This window comes from Tachypleus tridentatus, chromosome 4, assembly GCF_004210375.1.
Source record: "Tachypleus tridentatus isolate NWPU-2018 chromosome 4, ASM421037v1, whole genome shotgun sequence".
In the NCBI taxonomy this organism is placed as follows: Eukaryota; Metazoa; Arthropoda; class Merostomata; order Xiphosura; family Limulidae; genus Tachypleus; species Tachypleus tridentatus.
Genome location: NC_134828.1, coordinates 79928657 through 79956338, shown reverse-complemented (window position 1 = coordinate 79956338; position 27682 = coordinate 79928657). Strand labels below are relative to the sequence as shown.

The following is a 27682-nucleotide window of genomic DNA, read 5'->3' as shown; positions in this document are numbered from 1 at the left end:
TCAGAAAGTTAGAAAGAGTACTTTTAGGGTTAAAATTAGTGAATTTAATTGTAATCAGCCTATTCTATTGAGCAACAAATTTCAGCCCTCGGCTTCTGCAAACGAGGAACTATTAGAAGAAAGAAAACAAAAGAGTGAAAAAAGGATGAGTATGATAAGGAGGTTATAGTTATATGTGGTTCCTTGACAAGGAATGTGGGTAATATCGTGAGAGAAGAATCAGTGGAGAATATAACTGACAAAGTAGGATATATAATAAAGAAGGCTAGCAGAGATGCATTTTTGTGGTGCTAATGATGTACAGAAAGATAGGTCAAAGGAGCTAATTTATAAAGTCATTTAAAGAAAAAAGCCATTACTTAATTTTGTAACCATTGACCAACAAGTCTTTAACTGTATGATAACTAGTTAGACTTATGGGATCATCTCAATGGAAGAGTGTGTTTTTCTTATAGCATCGGGTTATCTGATGAGCCTATCCAGGGGAATCGAACCCCTGATTTTAGCGTTGTAAATCCGTAGACATACCCCTGTACTAGCGGGGGGCTCAGTGGAAGATGGGAGATTTTTGAAATGGATGGTTAACATTTAATTAAGATAGAAACTGGCTTGTTTGCTACAGCTATTAACTCAAAATATATCTCAGAACGACTTGTATGAGTATTAACACTTTTACTAATAAAGCAGAGAACAATGTTTCGACCTTCCTAGACCATCTTCAGGTTAACAAAGGCTAACATAAAGATAATTTAAGAGGATCAAAACGTAGTTATCTGATTTATTAATAAAAGTGTTAATAGCCATACCAACCATTCAAAGAAACATTTTTATTTTAAGTGAACTTCTTGTCATCAAAAAATATTTATTCAAATGTAAAGAAAGTTTTAAACTAGACAGTGGTGAGGGCCAGGAAAAACAAACGCAAAAAGAATATGAGATAGAGAAATGTTTCACATAAGAAATTATTTTAGAAGTAGATATAAGTGTAGGCTTAATTGCTACTATTGTTATATTAGAAGTAGAAGAAATAAAATAAATGACTTTAGGGCACTGGTAAAAATGGAGAATTGTGATATAATGAACATAAATGAAACATGGTTAAACGTATGTTATTTTGATGACAAATTTCTTTGAAATATAAGGATAGAGGCTGTTTAATAGAGAAAAAAATTAAAGAGAAAAGGAGTGACTTTATATGTAAAATTTGAGTTACATCTTGTTGATGTTGAACATATTAAATTTGAAGAAAAGTAAGGTTCTTGGATTATATAATATATCATCAAGGGTTTTGAAGTAGGTTAAAGATTGGATGTGGGAGCCACTTGCTACTATTTTTTGTCAGTCCTTAAATAGTGAAAAGGTGATTGTAACTTAATTAATGTAACACCCATTTTCAAAGGAGGTGATAATAAGTGTCTGTCCCAGCAATTATACACCCATTAGTCTTTCCTTATGATTCCTCGTTGGTACAGCAGTAAGTCTACGGATTTTCAGCGCTAAAATCAGGGGTTTGATTCCCGTCGGTGTACTCAGCAAATAGCCTGATGTGACTCTGCTATAAAAATACACACACAAAAACAATTTCTCTAAGAAAATATCTTACCTTAAAGATATTTTGACATTCTTTGAAAAGGTTACCAATATGTAGAAGAGGGTAAGAGTGTAGATTTGGAGTATCTGGATTTTCAGAAAGCATTTGACAAGGTGCCATATAAAAGGCTTGTAAAATATCTCTATTGGTGGGGGATACTTTAGCTAAGTATATATAAGAGTAGTTGGATAGAGGAAAAAAGGGGGTTGTTATAAATAAAATTTAGTCAAACTGGATTAATGTCAAAGTAGGGTACCTCAATGCTCCGTCTTAAAACTTTTTATTTTACTTACATCAGTGCCATAGATGAAGGAATGGTTAATAAGTTACTTAAATTTATAGATGGTATAAAGATCTTAAGAGTTGCTAACTGTGAAGAAAATGTTACTCATTTATAAAAGGTTTTAGATTATTTAGTGAGTTGGATAAATAAATAACAGATGAGTTTATTTATGATAAATGCAAGATATTACACGCGGATATCATAATTCGAAGTATAAATGTGATTCGGCTGGGAATATCCTTAACAGTATCATAAGAGAAAAGTATCTTGGTGTAAGTGTTGACCAGTCCCTTAAACCATACAAACAGTGTGCTGTTGCTAGTGGCAGAGAGCAAATAAAATTTTAAGTTGTATCTACAAAAAATACTGAATACAAGTCTAAATAGGTTATAATTTTATTGTATAGGTCAGTGATTAGGCCACATTTGGAGTATTGTGTTTAGTTTTAAGCTCCTTACCTTAGGAAAGACATTGAATTGTGGGAAAGGGTTCAGAGAAGGGTTCGTTGAATGGTGCTTGGAATGGAGGAGTTGGGAGTTTTAAAATCTTTCAAATTGTTTTTTATTCAAAAAAGGAAGGGTAGGGGAGATCTGATAGAGATGTTTCAGGTTTTAAAGGGAATTGATAGTATTGATTGATCACCTTTTTTATTTTTAAAGTGAAAATAGGACTAGGGAATATAAAATCAATTTTGGAAGATTAGGAGTCATTTCAGCAAAGACAGTTTTATTTTTCTAACAGAATTGTCCATCTTTGGAATGTATTACCTTCGGATATTGTGAAGGTAGTAAATTTAAATGAGTTTAAAAGAAACCTTGATAAGTAAATGAATCACAAGGGCTTGCTTTTAGATTTTTTAAAAATTTACTAATTAATAGTTTTAGATTAGTTTACAGAATGAAATAGCCAAGATAGACCAACAGGTCCACGTTGTCTTAAAACATTGTTATGTTATATACTCCCATCCTGACAGCATTCGTATTTCAACTTATTCTACCACTCACTTGTTTCAACTCTGAAAACAACATATTGTTAGCGTTAAGCATTACTCTCATTCCAATAGAAACTTCTGGATTGCAAAGTCATTGAAAGTCAACAATTAGACGCACGATAAAAAACAAAACAAAGTATACACTTATATTCACACTTGTTGTATTTCAAAATCTAAAGACTCTTGTCAATCACTTTTAATATATTTCAACATATCGAATATGGATAAACTTTCTTTGTTCAGATTTTATGCAACTTCTTTTGGACCTGTCATAGTCAGATGGTTAGTGGCGCTTGATTCGTAATCTGAGGGTCATGGGGTTAAAATCCTCGTCTCGCCCGATCCAGCATGCTAGATCTTTCAGCTGTGTGGACGCTATAATGTTACGACGAATCCCACTATTCGTTGGTAAAAGAGTAACCTAATCATTGGCGATCGAATTATCGAAGAAAAAGAGTGAAGTTTAGGGATACAGCATCTTGATATTATAACTCCCATAAACATATGAATACTTTATTGTGTTTTGCCCGATTTATATTAACTTAAAGTACAGAATTTAAAGTTTGTAATTGTTGTAAAACATGTTTATATAAAGCACAAAGACTACCAGTTTCTGGAAGTTATGTTCTATTTAAGCGTTGGGCCTCACGTTTTGTAACAAAACCAAGATTTCAGCCCTTTAAAAAAGAAGCACCACCGTATATCGAAAGTGAGTAGAGCAATTCATTTACTTACACACACATGTCGTCACAAACAATGTTAGTAGTTATAATAAGGGAAAACGTAAATATTAATCATGCTCAAGTGCTGTTAATACGACTTTAGACCAACTTGGGAATAGTCTGAACACAGTTTGTGTATTCGACCCAACATCAAATAATAATATAATAAGCATTTCTTTAAATTAGCTAAAACATGTTCATCTTATATCTGATACCTCATGGGAACTCTTTTGTATTCTAATACCAAAAATTAGAAAATTCAAAAAACGTTTGATAAGCAACATCGAAAACTATTATTATTCTATAGTCTCCTTTTTCCAGTTCTTTGAGAATAAATGTATAATATTAGAAAATTATTCCCCACTGATGGCTCAACAGTAGCCTTGAGGTCTTATACAATAAATTTAGTGTTGGTTTCCTGAGACTGACACGGAGGAGATAACAAAATGTGTAGCTTTGCGTTAAAACAACATTCTTCTAAAGAGAATTCTCATAAAACCATATGTCACATAAGAATAATGAGATATCGCACTATGTAAGTTAATTATTTGTAAAGTAATCAATAACAGTGAATCAATTATTTGATATTTGAATACGTTAAGCAAACAGAATTTACATAAACATTTGCTTTTACAAAGTCCATGAACAAGAACCTCATTTCATCTTCTTTTCATAAATTTATATGGATTCTATAAATACAGACTTTCTAGTCCACAGTGTTGTAAAATAAATCCTTATTTTTATCAAAATAACGGAGAATATATTTAAAAACCAGTTTATGCACATAGATATATCTAACACTGTTCCTCTAAAACCCTAGTTTTATTATTTTTTTGTCAAAGATTCGTCAGATGACGATATATACATGTTTGGTTTCACAACTTGAGCAGTATCCTGAAATGACAGGTTTCCATGATATGAATAATGTTTTTGAGTACTTCCTAGGTTTTCTGCCCCAAAATATATTATTTTTTACTGAGCAAGACATCAAAGATATATTTTTATGAACTCCATATTTCATGTTTCTATCATGTTACAACTAATTTTTTAAAGTTCAGAACGGCTTTATTTTTCTCATCCTGTTTTGATATTTCCGTCAAATTATACTAAAATCATAAAAAAACGACATTTATACACATGAGTTTCCAACAGTTAATATAGATATTCACCACTAAAAGTCACATGGCAAGAAGTGCTCCAGGCTAACATATTAACTTATATTTTGCTCTTTAAATGTAAGCTTGATATCAGACTTTCTTTAAACGGAGTAATCCAGACTCACGTACGTGGTCTGAACTAAACAAAACTTCTTATGGAGTAATTTTACTGAAGATTGATTCAGGCTAGAAAGCAGACATTTCAGTATTGTTTTTCTTAAGCAGTATTGTTACTGCTTAAATATTATGTAACGTTAGAAATAGGTAACATGTGAAAACTGTTTCCACACAAAAAAAGACAAATAGCATTTCGTTATAGTTTATAGCTTATTCAATCATTAAAATTTATTTTTAGAACAGGTACAACGTTTTGATTGTTGGCACGATCAACCTCAAGTGTCCACCGCTGGGACATTTTAAGTGTACTTAAAATGCCAAAATCAGGGATTCGTTTTCCCTCGGTGGACATAGGAGAGAGCCTAATGTGGCTTTTCCATAAGAAAAAACACAAACACACATTCTCAAATATAAAGTCTTTTTTGCAGTTAAATTAGTTTTATATTTATTATATAAAGTCTGTATAGAATAATCACATTTATAAATAAACATATCTTCCAATAAATCAGATTGTCTGAGAAACATGACATGCTTATTCATGTTTAAAGTCGTTATGTTTTGTCTGTATTTGTTTTTAACAAAGTGTTTTTATTGTTATTAGAATTAATCAATAAATTAAAGATAAAGAAAGATAAAAATCTTAGTTTTTGTGATTTTTTATTTGTAAAACGAATATTTAAAATAAAGACTTTTGTACTTGAGAATGTCACATTAGTGATTGAAATATCGTACCTGTTCTAAAAACAAATAATATTTACCATAAAAGCTGTGTCTGTATGGTTTTCTTATACCAAAGCCACGTCGAGGCCCGGCATAGCCAGGTGGGTTAAAGCGTTTGACTCTTAATCTGAGGGTCACAGCTTCGAATCCCCGTCGCGCCAAACGTTGGTAGAAGAGTAGTCCAAGAGTTGGCGGTGGGTGCTGATGACTAGCTATCTTCCCTCTAGTCGTACGCTGCTAAATTAGGGACGGCTAACGCAGATAACCCTTGGGTAGCTTTGCGCGAAATTAAAAAAAAACAAACAAACAAAGCCACATCGGGCTAGCTGCTCTGTCCGCCGATAGGTATCGAATCCCTGATTTTAGTGTAAAAGCTGTAACTTTGTAAACAAAATATACTTTTTTCATCCATAAGTAAATTCAAAACAAAACTATTAAAATGAAACAATGTTTTTTCGGTATTTTTGTAGTTACCAGCACTAATTAACAAACCGAGGGTAATGAGAGATATAAATTTTACTTTTTGCGATTTTTTTCGTAAAACGAACGTCAACAATGATTGAAAGCCATTAGGGTTATCGCTAATTTGTTTTAATGTAAACACTTTTGTGCAAAATATCTCTGAAAACATTCTTTCGGTATTTTGCTTGTTTGTTTTTTAATTTCGCGCTAGCCGTCTCTAATTTAGCAGTGTAAGACTAGAGGAAAGGCAGCTAGTCATCACCACCCACCGCCAACTCCTGGGCTACTCTTTTACCAACGAATAGTGGGATTGACGGTCACATTATAACGCGCCCACAGCTGAAAGGGCGAGTATATTTGGTGCGACGAGGATTCAAATCCGCGACCCTCGGATTACTAGTCAAACGCCTTAGCCCACCTGGCCATGGAGGGTCTAAACTAGCTTCTAAAAAAACATTTCAAAATCTTATTTGTTCGAAAGTATGCTTCGTTATAAATGGAATTGTCATATATAGACTATATAGACTTAAAGAGCAGATGTGGTGAAGATTCGAACCCATGACTCTCAGCGTTCGAATAAGCTCCACTAACTATCTAGCCATGTCGGGCTATGCTCAACGAATCATTGTTGATAGCTGTTTACAAAATAAAACAAAGACGCATTTCTTTCAATCAAAATTAACTATAGCCTTGAGCTATTAAAGTTGAGAAATTGGTACTGGATTTGTTTTATCCATTTCCGATTTCTTTGTAAAAAGCTTTGCTGGTTTTTTAAATACATTGTTTTCTTTAGATTGAATGGAAATAGAAAATCAAGTGAAACCAACTTGATCGATGAAATCGTCTTTGTTTTTTATTACAGAAAATATATTCATATAACGTTGCTGAATTGTAAAGGACTTTGTGGCACAAAATTAAAAAAAAAAAAAATTCAATTTGTTGCACCATTGTAACTTCTGTTCTCTTTAAGATGCCCATTTAGCATAAATATAGATATAAAATATAATATAGGAGAATGGAAGGAAAAACGCAATCTGACATAAATATTTCCAGTAAGAGCTGGGATTTTTCTAAAAAAAAGTTTAGAAAATGTAAATAACTGGATACGCATGTGCTTTCACGTTTGCAAGATATCAGTGACAATTCAGATTATAAACAATAGATTTATCTAAGACTTCTTAGATGAAACTTCGTAAAATATTCTTTGTTTTTTATAGGCATTTTTCTCATTAAGATAATCAAATATACGATTTATAAAAATGTATTCCTTGTACAATAAAACTATTATGAATTTACTTTAAACGTGGACTTTGTTCAAAATCGATACTTTTACTATTATTGATTTCGAAACTGATTTTGAACTATATTGCTAAGTTTTACCGAATAATAAACAAAGTGCAAAATGCCTGACGTAATGCCTCTATGATTGTACCGCAAAATCATTATATGAGAACAAGTGAAATATACCTAATTAATTTAAGTGAAGTGTAAACACAACTTGCACTCGTCAAAAGCTGACTTAAAAATAATTTATTATAATTCTTTCATAAGTTTTACCCATTTAAAGCTGGAGAACTATAGTTTAATTGTACTTGCAGGTTGTATCGACTACAGTATCTAGATATTTAACAGGATTATGTGTATAAATATAAATTTTAGTCCTAATGAAGCCGTAATAGCAAAATGTTTGCTTAGGTAAACTGTATTCCATTATATTTATTACATACGAATGTTTTAATCTCCAGGGATTCCATTAACATAAGTCAGATATCATGTTTACTAGTTGGAAAAACTCACTGGACTGTTAAGTATAACGCTTCTAGGAGTTCAACCCACCAATTTTATCAAATGTTATATTTCCACTAGAAAACTTATGATACTATTCCTATCATCACATATAATACAAATAACAATATTATCACGTATTAGTCCCAAGTTAGTAATGAATTTCGTAATACATCTGATTAGAATATAGATTTAGATACGTTTATCTCCATTTATTCTAAGAGCTTATGAGTGAGCGCAAAGAACAATATTTTACAGTATGTAAACCATATGTTAAATAACAGTTCGTGGCTGCTATAAACAAGATATGCCAAAGTTTAAAATAGTTTATTGGTTTTATTATTTTTCATAGATTACCAACTGTTCTTCCACGTTTTCACAAGAGAAGAAACACTGAACAAACTACTAAAATAACAGTTTATTACGACACGAAACTAACTTGTCCTAATAACTCACACAACAAGAAAAACTCATTATTTGTAATGTATACAGAATATGTCTCGTACCGGGTAAAATCTTTGTAAAATCACGTATAATTTATAATGTTCGTGAGAAGTCAAAGCTTGTGATTAAAGTATCGTTAAGGCTGAAGGAGCTGTTAATTAAATTTACTTAATAATTGTTCTATGTCTTTAGGAAAATCGTAATGATTATATAAATTATTCGCTTACCCTGCACGGTCTTTTGTTGTACAAATTTAGTATCAGCAGTGTTTCAAACATAAGTTTGGTGAGTTAAAAAGGAATTAATTTATGAATGTCCAGACAAACCTATACAACACAAATAGTCGTTGGAATTTTGTTGTGCCTTTTTAAAACTGAAATGAAGAACCATTGATAATAATAAACATCCTAGAAGGAAGTTTCTACCAAAAAATCATTTCTATATTCTTCACAGATTTTGAGCAGAACACATTAATCGAATAAGCTTGGGTCTTCAGAAGATTGTAGGTTTCAATATTAAAGATATTTATACGTGTCTCCAACCTGTAAAAGAAAAAAAAAACTGGTATAAAAAACTACTTTGTGTGCGTCATTTATTACCATAATAGCTACGATCTTTCTTTGGTATAAACTCATATTATACAAGTCTTAAATAAATACAAATTGAACACATAAATATTTAGTAAAATTTAAAGTGTGCAAAATGTCATAATATTCATTTCATGAACAATGTAATAACAGAATAAGGACACTATAATGCTTACATAGTCTCAGGTTTATGAGTTGAACTAAAACATATTTTGCTATAATGTATCAACAGAATGTTAGTATTCCTCAAATTTAAAAATAAGACAAAAAATGTCAGATGAACTAAACATAGTTTGTTTTTGAATTTCGCACAAAGCTACTCGAGGGCTATCTGTGCTAGCTGTTCCTAATTTAGAAGTGTAAAACTAGAGGGAAAGTAGCTAGTCATCACCATTCACCACCAACTCTTGGGATACTTTTTTACTAACGAATAGTGGGATTGAAGGTGACATTATAACGCCCCCACTGTTAAAAGGGCGAGCATGTTTGACATGACTTGGATGCGAACCCGTGACCCTTAGATTAGGAGTCGCACCCCTTAACACGCTTAGCCATGCCGGACCGTTTGAATATAGTTTCTAATGGCTAAATTATCAACCTATAATTCTGTACTTTAAAATTTACGTTTCGTTCGTTTTTTGACAATGAAAGTTGTTTTTATTTTAAAATTTTCACATTAAAAGAATGTTATTTACGTTACTAAAATATCCAGTTGGAGTTATGTAAGTCTGAAAAACTATAATGAGAAAAATATAATCAAAATTGTATACCATCATAACTCAAACTAAATTCTTCAAGTCAGAAAACAAAGATGTAATTTTGATGATAGAATCGTGCACGTAAAATCTCAATTTTGATTCAAGACAATTTTAAAAGCTTTCGAAGTATTTTTTAAGGTAAAACGTTCTTTCTGTTTTAAATTGAATTAAATAAGTTAATACTTCAGTATGTTTCGATAGGAAAATAACTGTTAAATATTCTGAAATACCTAAAATTTTCTGGGGACGGAGCTGGTATCGTCAAATGTAGACTAAAAGGAGAAACCGCTAATCAACAAGGCCGAATTAGCAGGAATGCAGCAATAAAGATGATGACTACAGGAGGAAGCGGATAATAACAATCACAGGAAGGAGATGAAGTGTTCTCATCATGTTGCATGGCTGCAAGTTGTTCACCTGCTGCCAGAGAAGTATGACTTTTATATCTGTACTCTAACACTATAAATAAGCATTCACAGCTCTTTTAAGTCATTGAACTTAAGCTTATAAAACAAACAATAACAATTAGATTTCCTTTCATATAAAAATGTATTTTATTTATAATTTCTTCTAATTATATTCTCCATAAACACTTTATAATTAATCAATCCTTTCAAGTTCCTGATAATTCCAAAAAAGTTTTCAGAGCAGAGTTTACTAGGTTTTCCTCATCATTCAAAATTATAAATAAATAAGAAATGAACGTGTTTTATTGCAAGTTAGTAATAAGACAAGTCTACAAGTTGAAGTGAAAATCATACTGATAATTGAAAAAATAAATTATAGAAGTAGTTTAAAAGCATTTCTGTTATTATAGAGGTTGAGCACGTTATATTAAAACAATTTTGGAGCATCGCCACATCGTGATATTTCAAGTTGCCACATCTGATCATGTTCTGTCAGTCTACCTGACAACAGCCTGCAATGTAGCTAGCGTTGATAAATGTTCAGTAGCAAGGCTACTATGCCCGAACCACATTATTCTTCCCTGCATGCCTTTCATAATCTACCTGGTATACGAAGACATTGGTTTCCAACTTTCCACTTCAGCAGTCCGATCGCACAGAAATTAATAGGTGCTTCCTTTGAGGAATTGATTGGCATGTTGTATGGAATAGCATCAATACCTGTTTCATTTTCCAGGTGCTTAAGGTATGCAAGTTGAATGGAGATATGATTTGATTCTTTATTTTGGTGAACTCATATCCTGTTGATTTTGTTTCCAGACGGAGATCTTTTCAGAATATGCTGAATTGCGTGGGCGACTTCTTTAGCTGAGCTATATGTTTGTGAATTTTCATATATTACAAGACGTCACACTTTGTTTACCTCATTTTGAAAGTCTAAATCCAATATGAATACTTATATGTCTTAAATATATTTATACCGCACGCTAAAAGGCACTAATATTTAATGAAGAATTGTTTACATTTACAACAAAACGTCACCATTTAACGACAACCACATACGTTGTATATAATATTCCACTGATCAATATGCGATTCAATTTTTTATTATAAGTAACACACATTTCTCATATCAATACAAACTGTTTTCGAGCAAAGCTACCGAAACATCATTATTCTACTACAGATCCGCCTATGTGTATATTAGTCTAGAGTTCTTTAATAGTAACATGCTTGAGCAAACATAATAACGCTTTCAACGTTCCGCTTAATTTAGGGCTAGTAATGCGTTAAATGTTGCCATAAAACTATAGGCCTAATAATGCTTGGATTTTCATCCTACTGATGTACATCTAGCAATTCTTGAAACGTTATCATTCTTCTGAAAGTCTATTAATCCTTGAAATGTTAACATATTGTTGAAGGTCTAGTAAATCTTGAAATGTTATCATAGTATTGAATGTTTGAGATGTAATAATATTATAGGTATAGTATTATTTTAAGGGTTACCATCCTGTTTAAGTTCTAGTAGTACTTGAAATGTAATGTTGCTTTTGATCTGGTAATCCTATGAAAATAATCATAATAATGCAAATTTAGCACTTTTTAAATGTTTTAATGCTAGTGTCACTCTAATGCAGTTTTGAGCATTCTGTTTCTGGTTTAAGTAGAATATTGTTTTGAATTTTTTTTGATTCCGTTGTAATTAGAAAACTGTTTCAAATGTTTAATGCTCGTGTAAACCTTGTATTGTTTTGAAAATTTTGATTCCAGCGTAAAACTAGCACGATTTAGAATGATTTGATGCCAGTAGTGAAAGCCTACTGCTATTTTCAACGTTTTTAATACCAACGTAATTTTAGTAATGCTTTTGATATTATCATACTAGTGTAAACCAAAGAAGGTTTGTGATGCTATGATTGTTCAGTAATCTAAGTGTAGATGTTTTGAAGGACAAACAGCTTTTCCATGGTTATTGCACTCGTGTAAATACAATAATGCTTGAAATGGTTTCCTATTATTGTAAGTTTAGAAAATTAGTGTTAACACATTTAACTGAGAACACTAATATCGCAAGTGTTATAAAAGTGTTATTATGTCATTCTTGCATCATTTGTAAATACTAAAGAGTTAGTTGCGAAATTATGCAACGAGAAAGCAAAATGAAGTTATTATATTTAATACTTAAACATTTCTTCCAATAAGGTTGTTATAACGTTATGTATATTATGATAATAAAGTAAACAGAAAGAGAATCGTACAATAATGGTTACATATAAATAAAAAAGATGTTGGCACTTGTTGTGATTTTGTACGTTTTAATGATATTTACCAAATACAGATCTGAAATATTTTTATTTAGGAAATATATATACATGTATTGTGGAAAGTTATACAAACACAGTTATGTTTTCTACATTATTAACAAGAAACATTGAACCCACTTGTTTGTCCAACGTTTGAAACTGTTTCTGATGTCAGTCATTGAAAATTGTGTTTGTTCAATTTTCATCTCAGATCTATCAGGAACTACAAAGAAAGTATTAAACTGAACGTGGAAACAAAGTGTCATATGTATTTTTTTTTTAATTTCGCGCAAAGTTACACGAGGGCTATTTGAACTACCCGGGAAGGCAGCTAGTCATCATAACCCACCACCAACTCTTGGGCTACTCTTTTACCAATGAACAGTGGGACTGACCGTCACATTATAACACTCCCACGTCTGAAAGGGCGAGCATCTTTGGTGTACTGGGGGTTCGAACCCGCGAACTTCAGATTACGAGTCGAACGCCTTAAACCACCTGGCCATCCCGGGCCACAATGTAAATATCAACAGTACATCTACTATCCTATTAGAATTACTGAAACACATAAATGTAACCTAATTTTTTTATGAATATGACTAAATGAGCTACTTATCCATTTATTATTAAAATTGTATAATTACTGTAAAAGCTGACGATTTTTGGAAGTCTGCTAGCATTCAATGCATTTACCGTTCAAAACGTGCACGCTGATACTTGTGCTGTCTGCATTGGATGGCCCACACGTGTAGTTTCCTGAATCTTTAGTCTTGGCGTTTTTTATATAGAGGGAGCTGACTGCAGTGTCTCCGTTTACCTTCTGAAGTGTTGTTTGCCCGCGAGAGGAGTCGTAATTAATTAGATTGTCACCATGGTACCAGAAAACGAAGACTGGTGGTGAAGGGCTGTGTTTGATGATGCAAGTTAGGTTGATGGTACTGCCACTGTCGAAGTGCAAGTCTGGAGCGCCAGCAATTGTAGCCTCAGGGACTAAAAAGAAAAGAACAACAAACAGAAAAACAAACAACTAAAGGCATGAACGTTTTGAATGTGATTAAAAATATATGTAAAACTAAGAAGCTTTGAGATGGCGCTATAAACAGACAATTTATTGCATTAAAAGATTTATATTCAAATTATGTGAGAATTCTTCTATATTGTGTGACCAACACAAACCATTACATCTGGCTAATTTATGTTACTACTAATTTTTATTGAAAAATTAAAATAGATTAATTATTATTGAATCCACATATTCCAAACTAACATTATCATGGAATAATAAAAAAAAAGAATAAGAAATACTTTTTTTTTCACTAAACTTTATCAGTCACTTCTAGGTAGACTTGTGTTATTTGAGCTTAATATTTGTCGTTGGACCATGTTTTAATATGTGTGTTTTCTTTCGGACTATCTATCGGTTGTGTCCAACGAAAGGAATCGAACGCCTGATTTTAGCGCTGTAAATCCGAAGACTTATCGCTGTCTCAGCAGAGGAACTAAGAAATATTTATTTTGTTGAATCACTCACAAAACAATTTTAGAGCTAACTGCACTAATTTAAAAACGATAGACTAGAGAGATGGCAAATAGCCAACACTGCAAATTATAGAACTATTCTTTAATAGCGAAATGTGCGATTGGCTAGATTTGAAACTGCGAATGATAAACTGAGAGTCGAATATCCTAGGCCAAAAATTAAGAAATAAAAATACAAATATATTTACCAAATAAAGTAAAGAAGGAAAAAATTCGACAAAAGTAAACGCATAAGGTAAGACTGACAAAATTACTATAAGTAATGCTATCTACAAAGACCAATACAAAATATATATTGTATAGTACCGGCTTATGAAGATTCGATGAGTGACACGTTAAATTAAAATACACTTTCAAAGTGAACAACAACATTCCTTAATACTAGTTAAGTATTATTTACGCTCGACACCTTTTCAAAATAATTCAATTTTGAGCTAATAAAATGTTTTATTAACTTATCTGCATGTTAACTTTTGATTTTAGTCAAGATTGATAATAAAGACATCTTATTCTAGTTTGATTACTTGAAGTTGGTGTGTAGTTGATTAATGTGACGGGTATGGTATAATGGTTTGCGTAACCGAACTGTGGATTCCAGGATTCATTGTTTGTCGCCGTTGCAGAAGTACGCTCTGTGAGTGACAGTAGAATCCCGTTATTTGATTAGATAAGAAAAACCCATGAAATGTCAGTGAATATTGTTGACAGAATGCATTCCTTATGGCATATCTGTTCAAAATTACGAACGATTTAGAGTCCTTAGGTAGTTATGCGCAAAATTCTGTAAGAAACAAAATATTTGAAACACTTACCGAGAACAGTCAAATACACAAAATAACTAATCATGGGATGAGTATTGACTTGACATTCATAAAATCCAGTGTCTCCTGGTTTAACTAGTTCAATCTGCAAAATCCAGTCATTTGAATCTTTGATGTGTATCATCTTGAACCTTTTTTCTGCTGTGTAAGTAACTTGACCAACTGAGAGCACGTGGAAATCATTTCTTCGTATCCATGAAACCTAAAGTAGCACACTCACTGAATTAATCACATTGATTCATAAGTAAGAAAATATATTTTGATTTTACAATGACCAAATATTTATTTATATATCAAACCCATTGAATTAATTTCTCGAAAGTGAAAACTATAATAAACAGTTTAAAATATGTAATTTAGTTTCTGAGCAACCATATATTAACTAACTAGCATTGGAAAGACAAAATTAGTACATTTACTCTCCACGTAATAAATCTTTAATAGAAGTCTTAATGAAAGTTGGATGTTAATATTTACTTAGTTGTTGAAATAATGTTCCTACATATACAAATACTTCAATAAATGTAATTTGTTGACAACATTGTTGCACGTCTCTATTACACTGTTTAATTTTTGTGTTTATTGCAATTATATATTATTATCTTTTACAACTAAAATATCAAATCTATATAAAATCCAGTGTGTGTCACGTCACGCTTCACTTCTCTTGGTTTCTCGAAATAAGAAAAGCCATAAAAACCAAATATGTATTTATCCAGATAGAATAATTTGGTTACTATATACACATTACGATTTTAGTGATGGGTGGAAGGGGCCCGTTAGGGGGATGCAGTGAAACCTTGTAATTGTAGTGAGTAATGGTATAACAAGCCTAAAGTAAAGACGTAGTGTGGACTTACCTAGACTAGAGCCAAATACACAAAATTTATCATGAAATTAAAAATACGGATTCAGTTATAGACTCAAATTGTTTATGAATTAAGACGTTCTCTCTTTTATCACCAACGTTTTAAGTAAAATAAATCCTCTTAAATAATAGACAAACTGTGACAAATGTAATTTAGCCTAGCAAGATGAGTATTTTAATAGTGTAATAAGAAGTAATAGTAAAATATGTCTCACATCCTGTTGTACATACAAATTCCTTTTGTAAAATAAGGAATGTAGTTTATCTATCAACTTGTATTCAATGTAATACAGAATATGTTGATCAAATTTTAAACCCATTAAATATATTGATAAATATACATGGATCTCAAAGTAATACAATTTAATGAATTTCATAGAACTAAGTCATTTCGTAGTTACTCCTTTTACTTTTGTTAAAATAAGTACATTGCAGATTATTAATGAAAATTTTAATAGATTCTAACGTGAATATTTGTACACTTAAAAATTTACAACATTACACCCTTATGGATTAAATCAAGATTGTAATAATTCTTTTGCTTTTAATTTCAATAGAGATTACTGTACTGCTAATTTTTATTTTTAGATTATTTTTCTTATTAAACGAAGAAAACAAGAGATAAAGGAAAACAAAATATAATAGATTGATTTTATGAAATTCTGTAGCAATTTAAATAATAATTTCTACTGTATACTAAATACATGTAAATTACATGTTATAGAGATTTATTAACTTAATATTCCTAAAAAAAGGACATTAATTAATGTAATTAAAAAGATTAAGCTTCAAAATGATCATGAAAAACTTATAAGCATATAAAATAAATATAAAAAAAATCTATTAAATGTGAATAATTTATAAAGATTTGAAGAATAGAAACCTTAAATAAAACCTTCATCTTTAGTAAATAATTTAAATCATATAATAATTAATGACTTTCAAATTCCTTAAATTATTTCATCAATCTGTAAAAAAGAAAATTTTCCTTAAAAACTTGAATCCACCTGTTAGTTACAAATATGAAATTCCAATGCACTACTGTTACATAATTATAAAAGTCTTAAAATTAATTTACATGTAAATCAGGCAGGTAATTTACCTACTAAATGTAAAAAAGTATGTGTATTAATTCTTTTCATAAACATATTATTACAGGTAACTTATATAGTGTAAGAGATAAACCATTATATGAAATTCTTAAATAATCATTTAAATACAACATTGCTATAAAATGAAATAAGCAAATTATACTAAAATCCACTTTAAGTAGAACTGATTAATACATTTGAACCTTGATTATATCTCATCCTACTCACCTAGATAGTTTTTAAAATTAAAGTTTTATGTGCTTAATAAAATAATATTTAAAGTATTTCGTATACATTGAAATAGATTCCCTATAGGTATAACATTTTCTCAATTAAGAAATAAAATCCAATAATTGCAAAGAAACATGTCTCATTGTTACCATAATAAAGCTAATTATAATTTTACGCTACTAATAATAAATGAAATTAGCTGTATACAAACATTTAAACTTGATAACCATATAAGAATATAGTAATGAGTAATATCACTCCATTCTAGACCAAATCCTTTTTAGACGTACCTTTTTTATATATTATTCTTAACTCATAAATCTCCAAGAAAATTCAAATTTATTTCTAGTTTAGTGAAAACAATTATTAAACAATCAGCCATTTTTTGAAATATGTTAGTTAATACTTTATGTGATATAATTTAAAATATTAATACCAATAACAATAAACACACTTTCTATATAATAAAGATAATCAAACCATTTTAAAATGCTAAATAATAGTGAAGAAATTAAAACTATTCATACATTTAATTTTACCACTTTATATACGAGAATTCCATGGAAAAATATATTTTCAGTTATTAATTTGTTAATAGAACAATAATCTTTCACTAGTAGTTGAAGAAAGAAATTTCACTTACAAAAACATAAGGAATATATTACGTTTCTGAATTTATAATAATTATATATACATAATAACCATGTATTTAAACAAATTTAATGGTAATTAAACAAAAGCTACACAATAGGCTATCTGTGTACTGCTCATAACGGGTATCGAAACCCAATTTCTAGCATTGTAACCCAGCAGACGCACCACTGTGTCGCTGGGGAGCTTTTAAATAAGAGTTCGAATAAGATCTAACATTCTACGTCTATGGGCAATTTATATATCTATTTTGATGGAAAATAATTTTGTAGAAAACGTCACAAATAGAGACATTTTTGTTTGTTTGTTTGGTTGTTTTTGAAATTCGCACAAAGCTACTCGAGGGCTATCTGTGCTAGCTGTCCCTAATTTATCAATGTAAGACTAGAGGGAAAACAGCTAGTCATCACCACCCACCGGCAACTCTTGGGTTACTCTTTTACCAACGAATAGTGGAATTGACCGTATTATAACATATTACATTATAACGCCCCCACGGCTGGGAGGGCGAGCATGTTTGGCGCGATGGGGATGTGAACCCGTGATTCTCAGATTACGAGTCACACGCTTGGCAATGCCGGGCCTAGAAATTTTTGTATATATGTATATGTATATAATGTATAATACATATAAATATATATGTATGTATATAATGATTTAATTAGTATAGTTAATAATGATAAAAATGACTTTATTAACACTAATATCGGTTAGAATTGAAAATACCTCAATATTTAAAGTAGAAACAATCATTTAGATATAAAAAACTGAATAATTAATAATGATATTAAATTAAATGTTTATGATAAAACAAAAATATCTTCTTTTCCAATACATAGTCTTCTCTCACCTCACAGTAATATGCTATATTTTTCTGTTATAAGTATCATAACTACATAACTTTGAAAATTATAATGGGGACTGGAATGACAACTTCAGTAGATAAGATTCCTTCACTTACCCCCAAATGTAGGATCTTACTTTTGTTATTCTTTTCTTTTTATTTTTGGAAAGTGGTCACCTTTCAACAACTGCCTGCAGGTAGTGAAAGGTTTTATAGATATGGAACATTGTGAATTTTCGCATCAAAATCTCGCTCTCCTCAATTATTTTTTTTATTTATTTTATGTTGACTATTCTCCCTTTAACATGTGAGATTAGTGAACAGAATTTAAGAATGGTAGACGGTGTATCCACATTACTATTTGGGTCCTACTTAATCAGTCACCTCCCAACCCAGGCATGTCTTATATCCTTGTATTATAGCCGTTGCTCTGGTAATCAATTTAATATATGCAGCTGTTTTAATAACTAAAATGCTTTTCCATCACAGGTTTCGTCCTGCTTTTTTTAACACAGTCCCCCTTTTGATGTTAATGTACTTCAAAGTGCTGAAATAACGTTTTTACACACACAAACACGCATACGCTGACATATATATGTATATATTAACTTTGCTTGCTTTATTTCGGCGCAAAGTTACGCAATTAATTATTTACACTCTGTCCGTCACAAAGAATCAAAACCTTGATTCTTATCCGTAAACTTACTGCTGACCCACTAAGAACGTACAAAAACCATTTATAATTTACGATATTGATCAAGAGATTGATATGCTGAAATTAATTGCTTTTATTAACAGCTTGAAATATCTAAACATGAACTAAAGGAAGAAAAAAACATTCGATGGTACAACAATAAGTCTGAGGGCATACAATGCTAAAAATTGGTTTCCGATGCCCAAGGTGGGCAGAGCACAGATAAGCCATCGGTAGCTCTGTGCTTGAAACTAAAAAACATGAAGAATATATGTCTAAATTTCACTAAATCGATAAAAAATTAAAATATGATTAAGATGGACCATTACAATTTTGAATTTATTTTTCGATTTATTAACATTTTTAAATTGTTCATAAATTTTCAAATAGTTACATCTTTCACAATTTTATTTAAGGTAATATAATAATCTACAAAAAATACAACTTTAAAAATCAATTTTGTTCCTGTTGAGATTTTTAGATTATTATTTGAAATTATAGATGATCCCTCGTGTAGCTTTGCACTGAAACAATGAAATAATAAGTGGGATGAATTAGTACAGACTAGATAAATCCATATAATTTTTTTTTCAAATTCAAATTACATTACACAATTAGTTAAATGACAATTGATGTTTTATCGCCTTTAGTGAAAAACATATATTGTTAATAAAACAATAGTGAATAGAACATTACTATGTTAATTAAGAAACATTATGTTAAACAGTAATAATTTTTGGCGTCATTTACTTGTACCTCCAAATGGATCAGCGATAAGTAATAACCCTAAACATCGCGTTTCGATACTCGCAAGAGACAAAGCATAGGTTGCCCATTGTGTAGCTTAACAACAACAAACAAATACCGCAAACAGTGGGCTTTCGTTTTATTTTCTAAATAAGTCACTTTTGTTTCCTCTAACTGATACAAACACCGCTTAGTTCACTAATAACATACAACTCATATTAAGACAATCAGTAAATAAAAATAGTTTACTTTTGTCAGTTATAATAAATTAATTTAGAATGATTTTAAGATTGCAGCTATTTTCATCGATTACTGTCATACAAGTTGAATTAGAATATTTTGTGTTATTTTACAGACATCGCAAAAATTGTGTTCCATTTTCAGTATAAATTGACAATAGTATTAATAAGATTTGCTATAAAACTGATTGTTATTTGGCATGAGTAATGCTGATGATTTTCTCACATTAAGCTAGAAATCGTATTTTGGTTATTTCGCTGCATAAATATATTGAACAGTTCATAATTTATTTTTAACAAAATTATTTTCTTAGTTAGTATAATTTAAACATGTTAATCATTTCAGCTGATTTTTATTTTATAGCTGATTGGAATAAACTGTTACCTCTGTAGCGTGTGTGTGCGTTTTTTTTTATAGTAAAGCTACATCATGCTATCTGCTGAGCCCACAAAGGGGAATCAAACTGCTGATTTTTAGTATTTTAAATCCGTAGACATACCGCTGTACTAGCTGGGGGCTACACTTGTTGCCCTAGTTGTATAGTATTAAATATCTAGACATATAGCGTTATTCCAAGTTTTCAGGTCATAAAAATGTTTATTTCTAACTGAATTCTTACAATTATTCGTTTTATTAAGCTTAGAGTTTTTTCATTTACGTCCGGCATGGAAAGGTGGTTAGGGATGTTCGCCCTTTCATTATTTGTGTCTAAATTAGGTACGGCTAGCGCAGATAGCCCTTGTGTAGCTGAGCGCGAAATTCACAAAAACAAAGTGCTTCATTATCATATTGTCTTGTTTATTAACTCAATTCTTATTTTAAATATTCACGTATTTACTGTCCCCCGCTGGTACAGCAGCAAGTATACGGATTTACAATGCTAAAATCAGGGATTCGATTCCCTTTGGTGGACTCAGCACATAGCCCGATGTGGCTTTGCTAAAAAAAAACATAAACACTTACTTACCGTAAAATAACTTAACATTCACACATTATGCAACGAAGAATATCCAATATACTAAAATGAAAGGGGAAGTGTGATGAATCCCGAGAAAGTTTGTTTGTTTTTGAATTTCGCGCAAAGCTACACGAGGGTTATCTGCGCTAGCCGTCCCAAAGTTAGTAGTGTAAGGCTAGAGGGAAGGCAGCTAGTCATCACCACCCACCGCCAACTTTTGGGCAACTCTTTTACCAACGAATATAGGGATTGAACGTCACATTATAACGCACCCATGGCTGAAAGGGCGAGCATGTTTGGTGCGACGGGGATTCGAACCCGCGACCCTCAGATTACAAGTCGAACGCCTTAACCCACCTGGCTATGCCGAGCCTCTCTCGAGAAAGAAAACCAATATTTGAAACTAATTTGTTGTTTAATAAATTCTGAAAATATTTCAAAACCGGTAACAGCAGTTGCAATGGTCAGTCTGAGCACTTTAGTTAACTCAGAATATGGAAAATAAAAGTCATTCCACACAGTCTTTTATAATTAGCACTATTGAATGTGCTGTGTGAAGTAACTTATAAAAACATGAAACAACTAAAGCTAGTGTATGACCTTAAGATTCCTTAACTATATCGTCTCTTCGTTAGGCATTACAATTTGTCTTGGACGAGTTTATGATTTATTATGTTACGTATTATGTTATGTATTAAGATTTCAAATAGCCAGAAAATTTAATTTTAATTTAGAAGTTAATTGAATGTCAACATGTATCAAATTCATACCTGTTAATAAGATTAATACAAACAATTTTTTTTTCACACAAAAATATTTTAATATAAAAAATACAATTTGTAATAACGATTATTCGAAATAGTTATTACAAACAATTATTTATATTCAATAATTTTACAAACTCACGAACAATATTCAGTCTTCTATCTGGTCTGGAACTAAATATTCCACCACAGCTCCACGAAGTGCAAATTATTTTGAGGTTGATACACTTCACTCACCGGGAATGCTAGCTAGTTTTATTTTTTACAGCTGAGTTTCTTTTCTGCTGAAGTTATGCGATGATTTCGGAGAAATACTAACTTCCGAAGTTAATTCTCAGTTTGTAATGTTCGAAATCTGTAAACGTGTGAGTGTTTGTGTGTGATTTCTTATTGCAAAGCCTCATCGGGCTATCGGCTGAGTCCACCGAGGGTAATCAAACCCCTGATTTTAGCGCTGTACTAGAGGGGCAAATCTATAAACGTTTCTGGTCAAATATCAATAATTTTCCCAATTATAGCTTCTGAGACTTGTAGTATATTTACTGTATCTGACAAACAATATTTTGTTATTGTTTCCGCATCTTGCGATATCTAGCTTTTATATCATTAGGCAAGATTCTCGAAAGTGAAAAACGTTCGAAGATAAGATACGTTAGTGTTTTTGTAAAACGTATGTTGTTGATTCTTAATCTCGAGAATTTTCTACAAATTTAGAGAATAAGCGGGACTTGAGCAAAACATATCCAAAAATATACGTCACATGCGTCAAACTGAAACAAACATATATATTAAAATAAATGTACGTAAATCCGTTATCCATGTTAAAAACATAGGAAGTTATTGAACTTTCATACTCTGTAAGAAAACTTCTTAATTTGGATGTATATCATTTTCTTGTGAACTATGCAATAAGCGTAATGAATATGCAATTGTGACAGAGCTACTAAGACTATATTCTACTGTCACTGATTTTAAAATACTGACCAGAGAGAAGTTAGCTAATTAGCAGCACCATAACATTCATGCTAATGGATTGAGTTTGACTCTTATAGCGCAACCACGCCTTAAATTGCATGATTATTTTGTGGTGTCATACAAATTAGAATGTGCTTCGCTAGTTTCAAAATCCAGAGTTCTAGCACGTGGTCCACCAATGCCCTAGCATAATGATACATATATACTTATAGAACTAAAGTAAATGCTCAACTTCAGGAGGAAATAAAGGACAATGAATATGCTATCCTTAAAGAAAAATATAGTAAAAAGCTGATTACAGATTGTAAACAATGAAAAACCTTAATTGCAAAATTTTATTTCTCAGATAATTGTTACTATTGTTAACATACTATATATTTTCGTCCTGTTTATTTATTAGCGAACCGTTTTTTTGAAAACAGAAAACCAGTAAATATATATAAGGTGGACTGCTTATCATATCAGGAGAGAAAAATGCGCTATAGGTTTATGAATCATATCGGCTCAAATGAGACAATCAAATTCCTCCATTATCTTCACTTACTTTTATAGAGAAATAAACCCGTTCGCACAAACACCCATTGTTCCCCAACATATGCGTCACATTTATTGCCATAGCCTTGGTAGAGGGTCTGTACGTTTTTGATTAGAACACATCGAAACCATTGTAAGTTTGGTAGGACTTGAATTTCGAGAAAAACTATACGAGGGTTATCTGCGCTAGCCATCCTTAATTTAGCAGTGTAAGACCAGAGGGAAGGAAGTTAGTCATCACCACCTACCGTTAACTCTTGGGCTATTCAATTACCAACAATTAGTAGGATTTACCGTCACATTATAATGTCCCACGGTTGAAAGAGCGAGCAAGTTTGGTGTGAAGGGGATTCGAATCCTTGAATCGTAGGCCTTAACCACATGGCCATGCCAGGCCGCCATTGTAGTGTGCCTATAAACTGAGTTAATGGAAAAACTATTTCACAAACATATAAATTCAACAGATGATAAATTAGTTCAAAGTTCTACAATTATCTGCTTTACTTTGTGTTATAATATATATAAATATAATATTTAGTATTTCTAACGATGGTGTTCTTGAATATAGCATTATGATGAATTACTGAAAGAGAAGAGCTGGAGAAAGTGTCGTAAGTGTTTAACTTAATTCGTTTTGTTAGAGCGTCTCGCCCTCCCAGCCGTGGGGGCGTTATAATGTGTCAGTCGATCCCACTATTCGTTGGTAAAAAGTAGCCTAAAAGTTGGCAGTGGGTGGTGATGACTAGCTGTCTTCCCTCTAGTCTTACACTGATAAATTAGGGACGGCTAGCACAGATAGTCCTCGAATAGCTTTGTGCGAAATTCCAAAACAAACAAACAAACTTGTTAGAGCGTAAGAACTATAAAATTTAATGAAATAAAGTTTGATAGCGATTACTTGCGTGGTTGTTTTACACTATCTTAAAAAAACACTAGTTAGTTGAATATGTTATCCATTATTCATTACCTCATGTATTATAAACTAGTAGTTTTAATTAATATAGTTGGGAAAATGATTAAAAATGTCAATAATATCTGCGTTTTTTAAAGGAACAATATTTTAAAGTATATTTGACTGAGATGGATAACTTATATACAGTTTACTTTATGTTTAAAAAGTAAAACTTTATTTTATATAATTTACTTATATGTGATAATGGAATGAGTTTTTAAATTAGGTTTGTTAGTTTCAGGATGGATTCGACCTTTTAAACTTAAGTAAAAACCTGTTTTGTCAAAATCCTTACATATTTATTGAAAGTAGCAGTTGCGTTTTTTGTGTTTAGTTTCTTTATGTTTTACTTCAATGATTTGGTTTATAAGACGGGCACAAAAGTCTCTATAACTTCATTAGTATACAGTAAGGCTTTAAAGATGTTGTTATTGTATTAGGTTGCTATAGCTACCCCTTGTATCCAATGTTTCAACATTTACCGAATGACTGGTATAATTTTCTATGAGGCTAATAAGCCTGTATCAATTTATTTAATTTTGTATTCTTAGCTTTTATTAGTTTTAGAATGTTTATGAAATGCTAAGAGAACGTTAGAATCAACTGGTCTAAATAATTTTTACAAGGAGGAAAACATTTTTAATCATACTTTTCAAATTATAAAAGTATGTTTTACGATTTCTCGGTTCACTCCATAGTCTACACGTCAATTAAATAAACAACAATAACGTTTAGTACTGTTCTTTACAAGTTTTTTCTGGGATTGTTACATTAGCAATTAACATTTCAAACATTTCATTATTTTATAGTCTCCTGGCGGTACAGTGATAATTCTGTGGACTTACCACTTTAAAGTTTGGGATTCGATTCTCCGAAGCGTACACATCAGGTACATCACTGTGACTTTGCTCTCAAATAAACACCTGATCTATTCTCTTAATGATTCTTCTCTTTTGTTTGCATGATTCGTGGTATAATAAAATTTCATTAATCTTCAAGGCACGAATCCAGCTCTTTAACTTATATTCAGAGGAATTTTAAACACTATAAATTATCTTTTGAATTTATTTTGAATTACTTTATTACATAATCATGCGTAATAAGTATGGTCACAAAGTTATGTTGTTTTGAGTTAAGCACAAAGCTACACAATTGGCTATCTGTGCTCTGCCCACCACGGGTGTCGAAACCCGGTTTTTAGCGTTGTAAGTTCGCAGACAGACCGCTGAGCCACTGGGAGACATGATCAGAAAGAGAGTTTAGCGAATGAAAATGAAATAGCAGATACAAGTTAAGGTTTCGAAAAGACCTTTGAACACTATAGGAGTACTTTAATATGTGTATACTTTAACATTATTTTTTATTAGATATACGATTGGCAGTTACAAATTAAAATTGATATCTATGTCTGATGGAAAAAAATCAATTGAATACATATTGAAGTTCAGGTCTTGCACGTAAGAGCGATAGGATAATCATTAATACAGTTTGAACAAATATTTGTAAGACAGTAATCCCAGATTAGAAAACAACTCTTACTTCTAAAGTAATGTTTTTAGAAATTCTCCTTAACAATTTTTATGAAAAACATAAAACTGCACTTTAATAACACAAGATTATGCATTTATGTTATCTGGTACATAATAAGCTTAGCATATTTTATCCATAACACACATTTGATACGCAAGAAAAAATCTTCTATCCAAAGATGGCTGATGATAAGATTGCTCTAAATGTGTTGAAAGTGAACTTGGTTATATAGCTTCTGATGAACAGCCGTTTGACTGTAAGAAACAGAAAAATTCTTGATTTATTTAATTTGAGAAAAGTTTCACACTATTTGGCATTATGTAGATAGAGTGATATAGCCAAAACTTGATCACTTTTAAAAACGATGCTTAATAGTTCTGCTTAACGCAAAATATTCATACATTCGTTTAACACAAAACCCCAGCAAAGACTAAAGCAATGTTTAATTCCAGGTTGTAACAAAAATTAAACAACAGTTAACATAAACGTCTAGTAGAAACTGAAAAAATAATAAACTTAATATTAAATAGATATTAAAATGTTATTTAACTAAACGTTGTAATTGACGCAAATATTGTACAGTTGAGGATTCTAATGGACTGAAATGAAATTACACACGAGACTTCTAGTGAGACTGAAATGTTTTTGAATTTTGCACAAAGCTTTGTTTGTTTTGGAATTTCGCACAAAGCTACTCGAGGGCTATCTGTGCTAGCCGTCCCTAATTTAGCAGTGTAAGACTAGAGGGAAGGCTGCTAGTCATCACCACCCACCGCCAACTCTTGGGCTACTCTGTTACCAACGAAAAGTGGGATTGACCGTCACATTATAACGCCCCCACGGCTGGGAGGGCGAGTATGTTTGGCGCGACGCGGACGCGAACCCGCGACCCTCGGATTAGGAGTCGCGCGCTTTACGCGCTTGGCCATGCCGGGCCGTTGCACAAAGCTACTCGAGGGCTATCTGTGCTAGCCGTCCCTAATATAGTAGTGTAAAACTAGAGTGAAGGCAAGTAGTCATCACCACCCACTGCCAACTCTTGGGCTACTCTTTTACCAACGAAAAGTGGGATTGACCGTCACGTATAACGCCCCCACGGCTGAAAGGGCGGGCATGTTTGGCGCGACGGGGATGCGAACCCGCGACCCTCAGATTACGAATCGCACGCCTAAACACGCTTGGCCATGCCGGACCTTAAAGCTATGTGAAGCCCACCGAAGGGAATCGAACCCCTGATTTTAACGTTGTAAATCCGAAGACATACCGCTGTACTAGTGGGGGGCCTGAAGTGTTGTACGTACAACTAAATACCATCTGTAGAATCACTCAGTCGTATTTTCGTTGAACGGCCCAAACCGAATCTAAACTGGAAAGCTTATGACACTAATATAGTCTTCTCAGATGTGATATTTCGTAGTTATATATTTAGTTAACTTTTTACATAAACAATTTTGTCCTTTTGTATTATTTTAACACGAGGAATTAAAAACATAATATAAATATAAATTGATGTAGGGATGGCATTATAAAAATAATGCAAACAATAACATAAGAATGATACATCTATACGTATATCATTTCTAATGCCTTTCAATATTAAAATTTAATGTTAAACTGTAAAATATACACAGTGTGTTTACGAGATCGATCAATTCGACCGACTTCATGGCGAGAGTATGTAATAAACTGCAATAATTATGTTTTTTTTTCAAAATTACTAATATATATTACGACTGATAGCTTAGATAATGACTGCCCGTAAACACGTTGAGAGAATTTAGATTTAAACCGACGTAAGTGATAACGTAGTGTAGAGTTATCTCGATGCAACAGGAAAAAGCAAGATGAACAGTTTGGTGGGTTTGTCACTTTCTGGTTTGATATCTTAACGATGATTTCTTGCTTTGTTTTTG

General features: G+C 31.7%; 1 protein-coding gene across 2 annotated transcripts in view; it reads right to left on the bottom strand.

The window, feature by feature from the left end:
• Positions 1 to 8226: 8226 nt before the first annotated feature.
• Positions 8227 to 27682, bottom strand: part of LOC143248367 (zwei Ig domain protein zig-8-like) — a 111990-nt gene continuing 92534 nt past the window's right edge. The window contains exons 3-6 of one of the 2 annotated variants that reach the window (XM_076496729.1): positions 14682 to 14892; positions 13024 to 13320; positions 9848 to 10037; positions 8227 to 8814 (exon numbers count right to left, since the gene is read on the bottom strand). In XM_076496729.1, the coding sequence (XP_076352844.1) occupies positions 9910 to 10037; positions 13024 to 13320; positions 14682 to 14892 (636 nt within the window). In that variant the 3' untranslated portion in view covers positions 8227 to 8814; positions 9848 to 9909. The remainder of the gene's footprint in view (positions 8815 to 9847; positions 10038 to 13023; positions 13321 to 14681; positions 14893 to 27682) is intronic. The other variant, XM_076496730.1, reaches the window with a different exon arrangement.